The sequence below is a fragment of the Lynx rufus genome, unplaced genomic scaffold, assembly GCF_022079265.1.
Source record: "Lynx rufus isolate CCGP_SWC_20201006 ecotype Redwood Valley unplaced genomic scaffold, mLynRuf1.p SCAF_39, whole genome shotgun sequence".
Lineage (NCBI taxonomy): Eukaryota > Metazoa > Chordata > Mammalia > Carnivora > Felidae > Lynx > Lynx rufus.
The window spans coordinates 2378836-2394966 of NW_025814855.1; the positions used below are offsets into that span (position 1 = coordinate 2378836).

At 38.2% G+C, this 16131-nt stretch overlaps 1 protein-coding gene across 1 annotated transcript in view; it reads right to left on the reverse strand.

Moving 5' to 3' along the window:
* Window positions 1-2960: 2960 nt before the first annotated feature.
* The window catches only part of ZNF667 (zinc finger protein 667), a 28147-nt gene continuing 14976 nt past the window's right edge, over window positions 2961-16131 (reverse strand). Inside the window, exons 4-5 of the mRNA XM_047094317.1 lie at window positions 15460-15552; window positions 2961-5831 (exon numbers count right to left, since the gene is read on the reverse strand). Coding sequence (XP_046950273.1) covers window positions 4252-5831; window positions 15460-15552 — 1673 coding nt within the window. The 3' untranslated portion in view covers window positions 2961-4251. The remainder of the gene's footprint in view (window positions 5832-15459; window positions 15553-16131) is intronic.

The window sequence follows — 16131 nt, forward strand, 5'->3', positions numbered from 1 at the left end:
ATAGAATATAAATTATTTTACTGCATCCAGAATATTTACCAAAATAGACCACATTCCAGGCTTTAAAACATATCTCAATAAACTTAAAAAAACTCAAGTCATATAAAATGCGTTTTCTGACTAGAAAGGATTAAATTAGAAATCAGTAACACAAAGATACTTGAAAAATCTCCAAGTAGCTGGACCTAAACAGTAATCCATGAGTCTAAAGAGAAATCAAAAAGGAAAACAAGGAAGTATTTAAAATTGAGTGAAACTTAGAACACACCATGTCAAAATGTGTGGGATGCAGCTAACACAGTGCTTAGAAGGGAATACACTACACTAAGTTATAAAATTTTGAAAGCTCCCAGTGACTTCAAATTAACAATTAACACAATTTCCACCTTAACAAATTTCCACATTAGCATTAGAATGTAAATAATAAAAAGAAATCAATGAAATAGGAAGCAAAAACAGGTCAATAAAACTAATAAATCTTCAGACTGACTACTAAAAAAAGAAAACACACAAGTTACCAATATCTGGAATAGCAGAGGTGACATCACCACAAATTCTACAGTTATGAAATGGTTACGAGAATGTTGTGGACTTCATGGAAATGACTTGATAACTTAGATGAAATGGGAAATTTTCTTGGAATGATCAAAAGTTTTCTCAAGAACAATCTGAACAGGTCTTTTAAAAAAAAAAAAAAAAAAAGGAGGGGCGCCTGGGTGGCTCAGTGGTTAAGCATCCAACTTCAGTTCAGACCATGATCTCACGGTCTGTGAGTTCAAGCCCCGCATCGGGCTCTGTGCTGACAGCTCAGAGCCTGGAGCCTGCTTCAAATTCTGTGTCCCCCTCTCTCTCTGCCCCTCCCCCACTCGCAGTCTCTATAAGAAAAATGAATAAACGTTAAAAAAAAAAAAAAGGGATTTGTAGTTTAAGCCTTCCAAATATTTTCAGGTATCTTACTGTTGTTGCTAGTTTAGTTCTGCTATAGTCAGGGAATACAATTTATACAACCAGTTGTTTAAAACTTAAGATTTGTTTTATGGTTTTGGTAAAATGCTTCATGTGTACTTGAATGTATTCTCTTATGTTTTATAAATGTCAACTAGTTAACTTGGTCAATTTTGTTGTTCAGGGGTTCTATATACTACTTGTTCTATTAATAGCAGAGAGACAATGGTGAAATCTCCAGTAATAGTGGATTGATCCATTTACCCTTTCTGTTCTTTTTTCATTTGTGTAATTTCTACCTCTGTAGTTTGATACATGTACAATTAGGACTGTTATGTTTACCTGGAAATTGATCCTTTTTATGTCTCTTTATCCCTGATTACATTTGTTGTTCTAATGTCTGCTTCATCTGACACTAATACCATGATTCCAACTTTCTTTCATCAGTGTTTGCGTGTTCTATCTTTCCCCCCACTTTTAATTATGTATGCCTGTATATTTAAAGTTTCTGCTAGCATATGCTGGGTCCTGCTTTTCAATTCAGTTGTTTTGCCGTCTCTTAACTGGTGTGTTTAGACCATTTGCATTTGCTATAATTTAAGAAATAGATTTGGATTAAAAACCTACCTTCAAGGTTCACTTATTGTTTCCTTGGCTGTGTCAAGTATACTTAAGTATACGGGTGAGCCTGTTGAAAACGTGTTCATCTGTGTTCATTCCTATTGTTTCCACGATTCATATAGTTCCACCTCTGCTCAAATGACCCGTGTAGTTTGGCTGCTGTGCATCTTTTTGGTTACAGCCTTGAACATATTATAGTTGTTTAAAATTTTGTCAGCCCAACAGCTGTCACTTTGAGTAGTTCTGGAGTGCTTTGTCACTTGGTGGGGATGGAAAGTGTAGATTATTCTTGTTTTGCATGCTTTGTAATTCTCCCCCCACCCCGACCCCAAAAGCTAGGAATCGTGTGTAGAACCAAAACAGGTAAATAGATTTCTGGAAATGGTCATGTCATTCCTTCTGTTAAGCCGTGGATGGGGTGGGGGGAGGGAAGAATTCATTAATACAGACAAGAACTGGACTAGGTTTAAGTTTGGTTGCTGCTGTGGTTACCCTGAGTTCACCAGAGTCTTCAAACATCACTAGTGATTCCTTAGCCTATTTTCCCAAGGGTTTATCTCAATGTCTGAGTCACCTTCAGATTTAAGTGTTCCCTGACAACTATGGCTCAGAAAATCCAGTTATACTGAAACATTTTCATTCATTTATTCACTCAAGATCTCACTAGTACTTACCACTTCAATGTGCCAGTCACTATACTAAATACTGGAATTTGCCACTCCTCTAATACTCTACAACCTCCTGCCACTATCTTGTGCATGTGTACTTTCTCTCTTTGCCTTCAATAGCCTTCCAACTCTTAAGTGCCTAGTCAGCCTGAGTCCTGTTCTCCCTTTAATATGGTCACTATCTCCAAGTAATCCCTGTTCCCATGTCCTCCACTCACAATGGAGTTCACCATCTTCTTCTTGGTTATTATCTGTGTCTTTTATACATGTTTCCACATTTTAATATTATGTATTCCCTAGAAAACTCTAAACGTCTGCAGGCAAGTACAATGTCTTATTAGTTTATATTATATACAGTAGGTTTGTGACCATTGATTTGGAACCAATCTCTATGGCAGGTTGGCAAAGAAATTAACAAAGCCAGGGGTGTGGAAGGAGAGGAAGAATAGACCTGCCTCTCCATGAGCATTCTGTTAATTTGCTCACCCATTTGCTTCAAGTGTTGGAGATATTTTATGCTTTTACAGTACTATGACAAGTGTAAATGAAAAGTTGACTGTTCTATTATCCTATATGCATGCTTACCCTTCACAAATCTGGATGTTCTTTTCTCAGTTGTGGTCAAAGTTAGAATGGCGTAACTCTCATGGTTATACATTTCGCAGTTATCTTAGCAAGATATGGGTGTTTACAAAAATGGTTTTTGCAGAATACTCCAACCGTATATAACCCAATAACAAAAAGAACTCTGATTTTATTTCTTACATACTTTGTACAAGCGGGAAACAGGGACTGAAAGCTGTTACATATGGTGATTAGCTGACAGGAAAAGAGACTGGTACGTAAATCCAGAGTTTCCTCCCGTGTATTAGTCAGCTTGGGCTGCCATAACAAAATACCATTTCCTGGGTGACTTAAACAAAGGAAACTTATTCTTCAGTTCTGGAGATCAGGGTGCCACATGGTTGGATGGTAGGGAGAGCTAGCTTCCTGGCTTGCAGACAGTCACCTTCTTGTAGTATCTTCTCATGGCTTAGAGAGCAAGCTCTCTGGCATCCTTTCTTTTAAAGACACTAATACTATCATGATGTACCCTCATAAACTCATCTATCCCTAATTATCTCCCAAAGGTCCCTATCTTTAGAGGTTAGGGGTTTGACATATAAATTCTGAGAGGACACATTTAGGGAATGGCATCTCATTCTCCACCAGTCACTTATTGCACACCACTGTTCTTACATGAAAATACCACTGTTTATTCATATAAATATAAACAAATTTCTTTTCAAATAAAACAGTAACAAATAATTTCTCCCTGCTCTTAAGTTCCCATTCTTCAGTATATCCTGGCTTCTTTTTTCCCATTAGCCTGTCTCAGGCTTGTTAAGATTTTTCATACCATGAAGATTATGTATCTTCATATTCATGGAGACAGTATGATAGTAACTCTACTGATTCACACACATTATGAGTGTTACCTTTATCCACTTGAAGATTCACTCTACTTTTTTCTCACCCACAATTTTCTGTCAGCTGAAAGTAGTACCCTCGTTTGCCCAGGAAATCTCTTATACATGATAGTCTAGTTCTAAGGGACAAACTTAAAACTCTTTCTTCATGTGACCTTAAATAAGGCTCAAAGCCCCATCTATAAATATGGGCTTTGTGGTTCCACTTTGTTGTATGTGACTAATGAAACAGCTTTCTAAATTACACTGCAAATAAAATATCAGTGTCTTATGGAATGAAGAGTGGTCTTCATTAAAAATGATCCAGTCATCTGAACTTGCTGCTTTGAAATTAAGACCTATGGTAACATCACTGCCTCGGCTGATTACAAATTGTCTGGTCAAAGTCACCCTAATGACTTTTGCTCTTTGGCTTTCAAAGTGGGACACATCACCAAGACGGTCCCATTTTTACAAAATTTAGGTTACAGACAAAGGCATTTTTCCCATGCCTTGGTCTCTGCTACTTTTATAGCCTCATTCTACGCTTTCACATATTTAAAACAAACTTAGGCTTTTTCCTCAGAATGTGTATTCTGATGTCGAATCAGAGATGAACTCCGACTATATGCCTTCCCACATTTACTACATTCATATGGTTTCTCTGAAGAATGACTTCTCTGATGCCGAATAAGATCTGAGCCACTACTAAATGCCTTCCCACATTCATTACATTCATAGGGTTTCTCTCCAGTATGACTTCTTTCATGTAGAATAAGGGATGTGCGTTGACTAAAGGCCTTCCCACATGTTTTGCACGTATATGGTTTTTCTCCAGTGTGAATTCTTTCATGTTGAGCAAGGTGTGCACTCTGACTGAAGGCTTTCCCACACTGATCACATTCATAGGGTCTATCTTCAGTATGAATTCTCTTATGCCGAGTAAGAGATATTCGATGACTGAAGGCTTTTCCACATTCCTCACACTGATAGGGCTTTTCTCCAGTATGAATTCTCTGATGTTCAATAAGAAATGACTGGCGACCAAAAACTTTACTACATTTATTGCATTTGAAAGGCTTCTCTTCAGAATGAATGTTCTGATGTATTTTAAGGTTGGCAGTTCCAGAAAACATCTTCCCACATTCCTTACATTCAAACAGTTTCTTTTTCCTTGTATGAACTTTCTGATGTTGAATAAGGGATGAATGCCGATTACAGACCTTTTCACATTTACTGCATCTGTAGAGTTTCTCTCCATTATGAATTCTTAGATGTAGAATAAGGGTTGAAAGGCGCCTGAAGACCTTGTCACATTTATCACATTTGTAGGGTTTCTCTGATGTGTGAATTCTCTGATGAAGCAAAATGGATGAAATCCTATTAAAGGATTTTCCACATTCTCTGCATTTATAAGGATTCTCTAAATGGTGACTTTTCTGCAGTGGACTCTGACTTAAGGTCTTCTCACTTTCATAGGTTTTCTCTCCAGTGTGAGTTCTTTTATGTATAACAAGGGCTGATTTGTTTTTGAAGCCTCTCCCGCATTTATTGCATTTATGTAATTTCTTTTTGCTGTGAATCTTCTTATGAAGTAAAAGGGATGACTTTCGAATGAAGTCTTTCCCACACTTTCCACACTGGTGGATATTCTCAACAAAGTGAATTTTCTGGCCCACAGTGAGAGCTGGGTACTGACTCAAGGCCTTCCCACAGTCAAAGGTTTCTTTTCCATTATGAACTTTCCCATGTAGAATAAGAGATGTTCTTTGAATGAAGTTTTCTCCACACTTACCACATTCATGGCTTTTCCTTCCATTGTGAATTTTCTGATGAAGAATGAGGGATGAGATCTGTCTGAAAGCTTTTCTACAATTACTGCATTCATAAGGCTTCTCTCTAGTATGAGATTTCTGATGAAGTTTAAGAGATAAACTTTGACCAAAGGTTTTCCCACAGTCATTACATTTTAAAGATTTCTTTCCTGAATGCACTTTCTTGGGTTTTACTAGGACTGAACTTTTCTTGCAGCCTTTCTTTCCTATGGCAACTTTTTGTGATGCAGAAACTGGTTTCTGATAGCTGCTTTGCCCAGATTTGTTGCACAGAGATGTTGGTAACTTCTTGGTCTCATATTTAGACCTTGAGTCTGAAAGACACCAAGAAATTCAGTATTTGTTTTCCTATGCTGAAAAATGAAGTTTCTGTGCAGTTATTATCAATGATAATTACAATATCAATCATCATCAAACATAATAACAATGATGATAGCCAGAAGAAAAACTTTGTAGTATCTTACTGTAATTTTAACATGCCAAAAGGCTTTATAGAAATATTTAGTAATTAAAAATCAGGAAAGCTTGTGATTTGAAATTAATAAATCAAAGTTTTATTTGTAGGATAAATTCATACCACATACCATATTAAACTCCATAGGTTATTCATTAGATGAATGTACTTTTATTACATGAAAGGTCCAAAAAAGGCAGAAGGTAAACTACAAACAGAAGGTAAATTAGTAGTTGCCTGGGGCTGGAGGTGGGACTAGGGTTTAATTGTAAATGGACATGAAGAATTTTATCAGGGTGATAAAAATATTCTAAAACTAGATTATGGTGATGGCTACACAAGTTGTCAACTTTATTAAAAACCACTGAATTATACACTTAAGTGAATTTTACAATATGTACATTACATCCCAATGAAATTGTAAATTTTTAAAATGTATTCTTAAAATCCAATCTTAAAAAAACAAACAAACAAAACACTGGAATTCTGGTTTGCGGTTCTTCATGTAAGAAGCTTGGAAAGCACAACTTCATCCTAACAAGTAAAAAGCTAAACAAATGTTAAAACCAACAACTCTTCTTGGATCCATAAGACAGGGGAGAATACAAACGGCTGCCTCCAATTTCAGCGGCCTCTAGCCATCCTGTCCCTCCTAAAGGGATAGGGTTTTGGTGGGGGGGCACTGAGAAACTGAAGACATTCACATTCCAGAGGCAAAGGCTCCCTAAAAGACACACCTCACCCATCACACATCACTAAAGGGCTGTTTACAATAGTTCCTTTTACCTGGTACATAACCTCTGGCAAGTAAAAAAAAATTACAAGGCATACCAAAAGGCAAATAACACAATTTGAAGAGAAAGAGCAAGCATCAAAATCAGACTGATATGGCAGGGATGCTATTAATTCTCAGACCAGAAATTTAAAATTGATTAATATGTTAAGGGCTCTAATGATAAAGTATACAGTGTATTAGAACAGATGGGCAATGTAAGCAGAGAGATGGAAATTCTCAGAACCAAAACAAAATGTTTGAGATCAAAAACACTGTAACAGAAATAAAGAATGACTCGGACAGAATTCGACACAGCTGAAGAAAGATTCTGAGAGCTAAAGGATTTATTCTATTGGTAAATTAGAATTCTTAAAAATCAGGGGCTCCTGGGTGGCTCAGTCAGTTCAACATCTGACCCTTCATTTTGGCTCATGTTATGATCTCACAGTTTGTGAGTCTGAGCCCTGTGTCAGGCTCTACACTGATGGTGTGGAGCCTGCTTGGGATCCTCCCTCTCCCTCTCTGCCCCTACCCGGCTCATGCTCACGTGCTTTCTTGTTCTCTAAATAAAAATAAACTTAAAAAAAAAAAAAGAACCCTTAAAACTTGGAAAGCACAGTAAATAAAGACTGAAAAAAAGAGAACAGAATATCCAAAGACCATGGGACAACTACAAAAAAGTGACAAACGTATTATGAGACTACTAGGAGAAAGAAGAAAGAAAAGAAGAGCAATGAAGAAACAATAAGTGAAGGAAAAAAAAAAAAAAAACCTTTATTTTTCTTATCATTTTCATTTTAAAGTTTGAGAGACAGAGAATCTCAAGCAGGTTCCGTGCTGTCAGCCTAGAGCTCGACGTGGGGCTTGATTTCACAAATTGTGAGATCATGATCTGAGCTGGAACCAAGAATCAGACACCCAACGACTGAGCCACCCAGGCACCCCTATTTTTCTTATTCTTAACTGACCTAACAGTAATAGTTTATTCAAAATTATAGCATCAATGTATTCAATAATGTTTGGTCATCTTTTCATCTTATGTATGTACATGTAATATATACATGCTTATCATATTTATATATAAATGAAATGAATGATAACAATGATACAGGTGATGGGAGGAAGAAATTAGCATTATTTTGTTATTATAAGGCACAGTCCCATGAAGTGATATACTGGTACCTGAAAGTGGACTTGGATTAGTTGTAAAGGTATACTGTAAACTCTAAGGCAACCACTTAAAAAACAAAAAAGTATAATTGATAACACTGGAATCATATGAAATGCTCGTTTAAAAACACAATAGGCATGGGGCGCCTGGGTGGCTCAGTCGGTTAAGCGGCCGACTTCGGCTCAGGTCATGATCTCGCGGTCCATGGGTTCGAGCCCCGCGTCGGGCTCTGTGCTGACAGCTCAGAGCCTGGAGCCTGTTTCAGATTCTGTGTCTCCCTCTCTCTGACCCTCCCCCGTTCATGCTCTGTCTCTCTCTGTCTCAAAAATAAATAAACGTTAAAAAAAAAAAAATTTAAAAACACAATAGGCAGAGGGGCGCCTGGCTGGCTCAGTTGGTGGAGCATGAAACTCTTGATCTCAGGGTTTGAGTTCAAGCCCCACACTGGGTGTAGAGCCTACTTAAAAATACATAAACAAAAAACAAAATAAAACCACAACAAGCAGAAGAAGAGAAGACAAAAGCAGGAACAAAGACAATAAAAAATATTTATTATGTATAGAAGTAGATATCAATCCAACTATATGAGTAATCACTTTGAATGTCAACAGTATAATTACTGTAACAATTAAAAGAGACTGTCAGGGTGAATTAAAAAACATGGCCCAATTGTGTGTTGTCTGTAAAAAACCCACTTTAGATATAGATTAGACATAGATTAAAAGTAAATGAATGGATGGATAAAGAAGATGTGGTATATATACACAACACAGTATCACTCAGCAATCAAAATGAATGAAATCTTGCCATCTGCAACTATGTGGATGGAACTAGAGGGTATTATGCTAAGTGAAATTAGAGAAAGACAAATATCACACGAGTTCACTCATATGTGGAATTTAAGATACTAAACAGATGAACATAAGGAAAGGGCAGCAAAAATAATATAAAAACAGGGAGGGGGACAAAACATAAGAGACTCCTAAATATAGAGAACAGGGGCGCCTGGGTGGCGCAGTCGGTTAAGCGTCCGACTTCAGCCAGGTCACGATCTTGCGGTCAGTGAGTTCGAGCCCCGCGTCAGGCTCTGGGCTGATGGCTCAGAGCCTGGAGCCTGTTTCCGATTCTGTGTCTCCCTCTCTCTCTGCCCCTCCCCCGTTCATGCTCTGTCTCTCTCTGTCCCAAAAATAAATAAACGTTGAAAAAAAAAATATAGAGAACAGAGGGTTGCTGAAGGGGTTGTGGGAGGGGGGATGGACTAAATGGGTAAGGGGCATTAAGGAATCTACTCCTGAAATCATTGTTGCACCATGTGCTAACTTGGATGTAAATTAAACAGTACATTAATAAAATTTTTAAAAAGTAAATGAATGGAGAAAAATATACCATGCCAACACTAATCAAAAGAAAGCAGGAGTAGCTATATTAATTCTAGACAGAGCAGACTTAAAACCATGGAAAGTTATCATGGATAAAGAGGGGCATTACATAATGAAAGAATCAATTCTTCAGAAAACGTAACAATTCTTAATGTGTATATGCCTAACAACAGAGCATCAAACTACAATCAACAAAAACTGTAAAACTGCAAGGAGAAATATATGAATCCACTATCATAGTTATTAAAACACTTCAACATCCTTCCCTCATAAATGAACAGATTGAGCAAGCAGAAAATTCAGGGGAACTCAACCACACCATTTTCAATTGAATGTAACTGACATCTACAGACCACTTCATCCAATGACAGTAGTAGTCACATTGTCCCCAAGCTTACACAGAATATTCCCCAAGACAGACAACATTCTAGGCCTTAAAACACACCTTAACAACGAATAGAAATCACACAGTGTTCTCAGACCACAATGAAATTAAACTAGAAATCAGTAACAGAAAGATCAGTGGAATATCCCTAAATACTTGGAGGTTAAATTTTCAACAACACATGAGGGGCATGTGGGTGACTCAGTCAGTTAAGAATCAAACTCTTGATTTTGGCTCAGGTTATTATCTCATGGCTTGTGAGATAGAGCCCTGCATGAGGCTCTGTGCTGACAAAGCAGAGCCTGCTTGGGAATCCCTCTCCCCCCACTCTCTGCACCTTCCCTGTTCATGCACCCGCACTGTCAAATTAAAAAAAAAACAAAAAACTCTCAAAAGAAATTTTTAAATATTCTGAACTAAATGAAAACAGAAACACAACTTACCAGAATTTGTGGGATGCAACGAAACTAGTGTTTATCCTAGGGAAATTTATAGCACTATATAGCACATTAGAAAAGAACAAAGATCTAAAATGAGGGGCACCCGGGTGACTCAGTCCATTGAGCATCCAAATCTTGATTTCAGTTCAGGTCATGATCTCACAGTTCGTGGGATCACGCCCTGCACCAGGCTGTGCGTGGACAGTGTGGAGCCTGCTTGGATTCTCTCTCTGCCCCTCCCCTGCTGGCGCACACTCGGTCTCTCAAAAAAATAAACTTAAAAAATAAATACATAATATCAGTAATCTAAGTTTCCTTCTCAGGAAAACATTAAAAGAGCAAATCAAATCCAAAATAAGCAGAAGAGGGGCACCTGGGTAGCTCAAGTTGGTTGAGCGTCCGACTTTGGCTCAGGTCATGATCTTACAGTTAATGAGTTTGAGTCCCAAACTGGGCTCACTACTGTCAGTGCGGAGCTCACTTTGGATCCTCTATCCCTCCCCTGCTCTCTCTCTCAAAAACAAACATTAAAATAAGCAGAAAAAAATAAGAATTACAGCAAAACTCACTGAAATTGAAAACAAGAAATCAATAGAAAAATACAATGAGACCAAAACCTGGTTCTTTGAAAATCACTAAAATTGATAAGGTTCTAGCTAGGCCAAGAAATAGAGAAAACACAAACTACTAATATCAGAAATGAAAGACACGACAGAAATACACATTTCATGAAAATTAAAAGAATAATAAAGGAAAACTATGAACAACTTCTATGCCCTTAAATTTGATAACCTAGATGAAAGAGACCATTTTGTTGAAAGGAACAGTATTCCAAAAGTCACACAAGAAATCAGAAAATGTGAATAGGCCTCTATCTATTCAAGAAATTGAATCAATAGGGGCACCTGGGTGGCTCAGTTGGTTAAGCATCCAACTTGGGCTTGGCTCAGGTCATGATCTCATGGGAGTTCAAGCCCTGAATCAGGCTCTGTGCTGACAGGCTCTCTCTCAGCCTCCTGCTCTTTCTCTCCCTCAAAATAAACTTAAAAAAAGAACCAATAACCTTCCAAAACAGAAAGCACCAGGCCCAGATGCATCTGGTGATGAGTTCTAACAAATATTTAAAAGAACTCATACCAATTCTCCATCATCTCTTTCAGAGGACAGAAGCAAAAAGAATACTTGATAACTCATTATATGAGGCTACTTTTACCTTAATACCAAAATCAGACAAAGGCAACACAAGAAAAGGAAACTACAGATGAGTACCTCTGATGCATATTAATGCAAAAATTCTAAACAAAATACTAGCAAACTGAACTTAACAGCACATTAAAAAGATCACACACACGAGCAAGTGGGATTTACACCTGGAAAGCAAGGACAGTTCAATATGGGAAAATCAATCACTGTCATACATCACATTAACAAAATAAAGGACAAAAGCCACATGATGATCAATTGATAAAGAAAAAACTTTTGACGAAATTCAAAACCCTTTCATGATAAAAACACTCAACAATCTACAAATAGAAAGAAACTACCTCAACATAATAAAATCCGTAATTGAAAAACCCACAGCAAATATCACAGTAAACATGGAAAGACTAAAACCCTTTCCTAAGATCAGAAACAAGGCAAGAATGCTCACTCTCACCACTGCTATTCAACATAGTACCAGAAGTTGTAGCCAGAGCAGTGGGGTTGTTTTTTTTAAATTTTTTAAATGTTTATTTATTTTTGAGACAGAATGCAAGCAGGGGAAGGGCAGAGAGAGGAAGACACAGAATCTGAAGCAGGCTTCGGGCTCTGTGCTGACAGGGGTCAAACTCATGAACCGTGAGGTCATGACTTGAGCCAAAGTCACACACCTAACCAACTGAGCCACCCAGGTGCCTCAAACCAGAGCAGTTTTTTAAAAAAAGAAATAAAAAGCATTAAAAAAAGGAAAAGAAGTGACATTCTGCCTGTTCACAAATGACATGATCTTCTTTGTAGAGAAGCCTAAACATTCCACACAGACATACAAAATGTTTGAACCAATAAACAAATCCAATCAAATAAAACAGCAGGATACAAAATCAAGACTCAAATCAGTTGTGTTTCTATACACTAACAATGACCACTCAGAAAGGGAAACAAGAAAAACAATCCCATTTACTATAGCATCAAAAAGGATAAATATTCAGGAATAAATTTAACTCAAGCAATTTGTACATGGAAAACTACAGAGCACTGCTAAAAAGTCATCAAAGGTACAAATAAATGGAAAGCTATCCTGTGCATGTGGACTGGAAGACTTAATATTCCACCCAAAGCAATCAACAGATTCAATGCAATTCCTATCAAAATCCCAATGACATTTTTTTACAGAAATAGAAAAAAAATTTCCTAAAATTCATATACAATGTCAAGGGACCCCAAATAGCCAATCTTGAAAAAAAGAAACAAAGTTAGAGGCCTCACACTTTCTGATTTCAAAACATACTAAAAAAACAGGGCCTGTGGCGCCTGGGTGGCTCAGCGGGCTGAGCATCGAACTCTTGATTTCGCTGCGCTTATAATCCCAGGGTCATGGGATCGAGGGTCCTATCAGGCTCTATACTGAGCGTGGAGCCTGTCTGGGATTCTCTGTCTCTCTCCCTCTGCCCCTCTCCCCAGCTCAGGTGGTCTCTCTTAAAGAAAACAAATAAATAATTTAAAAAATCCTTCAAAACACACTACAAATCAACAGTAATTAAGATGATATGGTAGTGGATAAAAGATAGATATAAAGACTAACAGAACAGAATAGAAAGTCAAGAAATATACACTTGCATATCTGGTCAAATGATTTTCAATAAGGAGGCCAATACCACTCAAGAGGAAAGGGCAGTCTCTTTCACAATCAGGGCTGGGAAAACTGGGTATCTACATGCGAAAGAATGATCTTGGACCCTTCCTTACACTTTATATATAAAGGTGTAAGTGGCTCAGGGGGTTGAGTGACAGACTCTTGATTTCAGCTCAGGCCATGATCCCAGGGTTATGGGATCAGGCCCTGCATCAGGCTCTGCACTGAGCATGGTGGAGCATGTTTAAGATTCTCTCTCCCTCTGCCCCTCTCTTCTGCTCACTCTCTTTCTCTCTCCCAAAAAAACCCTACAAAACCCAAGTAACAACAACAAAAAAAACTTCAAGGGGGGGACACCTGGGTGGCTCAGTTGATTGGCATCCCACTCTAGATTTCGGCTTGGATCATGATCTCACTGTTTGTGGATTCAAGCCCCACTTGGGCTCTGTCCTGACCGCGGGGAGCCTACCTGGGATTCCTTCTCTCTCACTCTTCCAAAAACAAAAATTTTAACTCAAAATAGATTAAAGACCTAAACGTAAAATCTAAAACTACTGAACTCTTGAGGTGCCTGGTGGCTCAGTCAGTTGAGTGTCTGACTTCGGCTCAGGTCATGATCTCGCGATTTATGAGTTCAAGCCCTGCATCAGGCTCTGTGCTGACAGCTCAGAGCCTGGAACCTGCTTTAGATTCTGTCTCCCTCTCTCTGCTCCTCCCCTGATTGCTCTCTCTCTCTCTCTCGTTCTCAAAAATAATAAACATTAAAAATAAATAAATAAATAAATAAATAAATAAATAAATAAATAAATAAAATAAAACTACTGAACTCTTAGAAGAAAACACTGGGGAAAAAGCTTCAGACATTAGATTTGGCATTGATTTCTGAGATATGACACCAAAAAACACAAGCAACAAAATAAAAAAAATAGGACTACATCTGCATGTCAAAAGGAACAATCAAGAGAGTGAAAAGGCAATCTATGAAATAAGAGAAAATAATTGCAAATCATCCATCAGATAAGGGACTAATACACAGAATAAAGAACTACAACTCAACAACAGATGACAACCCTATTTTAACAAACAAGCAAAAGACCTGAATAGACACTTATACACATGGCCAATACACCCATGAAAAGATGCTCAACATCACTAATCATTAGAGAAACGCAAATCAAACCCACAGTATCACCTCACACCTGTAAGGATGGCCACTATCAAAAAAACAAAAAATAACAGGTGTTGACAAAAAACTGGAACCCTTGTATACTATTGGTGGAAATGACAAATGGTGCAGCCACTATGGAAAACAGTACGGAGGTTCCCCAGAAAATAAAAAATAAAATTATCATATGATCCAGCAATCCTACCTCTGGGTACATATCCAAAAAAACTGAAATCAGGATCTTAAACACATATCTGTACTCCCATGTTCATTGCAGTCTTATTTACAGTAGCCAAAAGCAGAACAACCCAATTATCCATTGATAAATGGATACAAAAAATGTGATAAATATAATGAAGTATTATGCAGCCTTAAAAAAGGCTACAACATGGATGAACCTCAAGGACATTATGCTCAGCAAAAAAAAAAAAAAAAAACAAAAACAAAAAAACAGTTATAAAAGACCAAATACTGTATGATTCCATTCATACAAAGTATCCACGGTAATCAAAATCAGAGAAATATAAAGAAAGGTGACTACTGAAGGCTGGGTGGAGGGGTGGAGGGAAATTAGTGTTTAGTGAGTATAGTTTCAGAAGTTATTAGAAGATGAAAAAGTTCTTGATACCTGTTGCACAACAATGTGAATACACTTAACTGTACATTAAAAATGGTTAAAATGAACTCAATATTATGTATTTTTTTACAACTAAAAAATTCTTATAAAACTGTTTAAGTAAGTAAAAATAACCTGATAAAAAAAGAATCTATCAGAAAAGAGAATGAGCTCTTGGAAAGTAGTCAAAGTGAACAGTTGTGGAAATTTTTTTTTTTTTTTTTCAAGAATGAAGGAACGATGTGAGCTTGAACATTATCATTAGAAATAGCATCATGAGAGAAGGTGGAATATGCTTTCTCTGAAGGGAAATGCTGAGGCAGGGAAGGCTGGGATGAGGGCATTAAGAACTGAGCTTCTGAGACCAGAAACTGGGGTTCAAACCTAGTTCTAATGCCACTTCCTAGCTGGGTTACCGTAAGCAAGTCACTGAACTCTTCTGATCTGCAGTTTCCTCATACATAGACCAGAAATAATAATACCTACCTTAGAGGACTGGGAGGAACCTATACTTAAAGTATGTCTGTTACCTACTAAAGGTTTATTAAACGTTGGTTATTCTCCTTCTAGAGCTTGCACAAAAGAGACTGGAATTTTCTTCTCAGGCCTGGGGCCTTTAAGGTAAGGGAACTGGGAGCTCTCAAATATCAAGAGGTTGCCCCCTCAAGATGCAGGGCGCTCTTACACACAATGGCAGTGTACAGGCTTCGGTTCTGTCACTCACCCAAGCCCCGGCGCTTTCTCACTGGCTCCACCATCCAAGGTGCTCTCCCTTTCTCCAACAAGGTGATCACATTTGGTCTCCGAAAGCAAAGTCCTGCATTCGGGAAAAACATCAGAACGGAGCAGGATGTGGATGCCACAGATGTCAGGGCCAAGCCCCACGTCAGTGGGAACGGGGGTTTATGACCACAAAGGGTACACAGAAGACGTAAAGGGCAGGCGGAAAAGGAGGATGAAAGTTCAGTTACAGTGAGAGGTGGTGGTCATTTCTAACTCTACAAAGCCAACTATGGTCTTGAAAAGTCAGGCCAGAAACTCCTGAGTCTATTGCCTTTAGCTCCCACTCCCACCTTCTTTGATCTGTTTTGGGTCGAGGGGCTGGGGCTCTGCAATCCACACTTCTTCATCAGCAGCTCCCTATCAGCATCCACCAGCAACCGACCAGCAACCACCACCAGGGGCTCTGCTGGTTTTCATTTTTCTTTTTCCTGCACTCTCAGAACAAGCCTCAGCCTGACTCTTCATGACTGTAACAGACTAGTCAGCACACCTCTCTCTTCCTTCAGAAGTGTGGGCCCCTTCAAGTCCTGAAAACCCCAAACTCTCCCCTTTGTATGCCTAGCCCAAGGATGGTGGTGGCTGCAACCTACAGTTATCATCTATGAATCAGCTG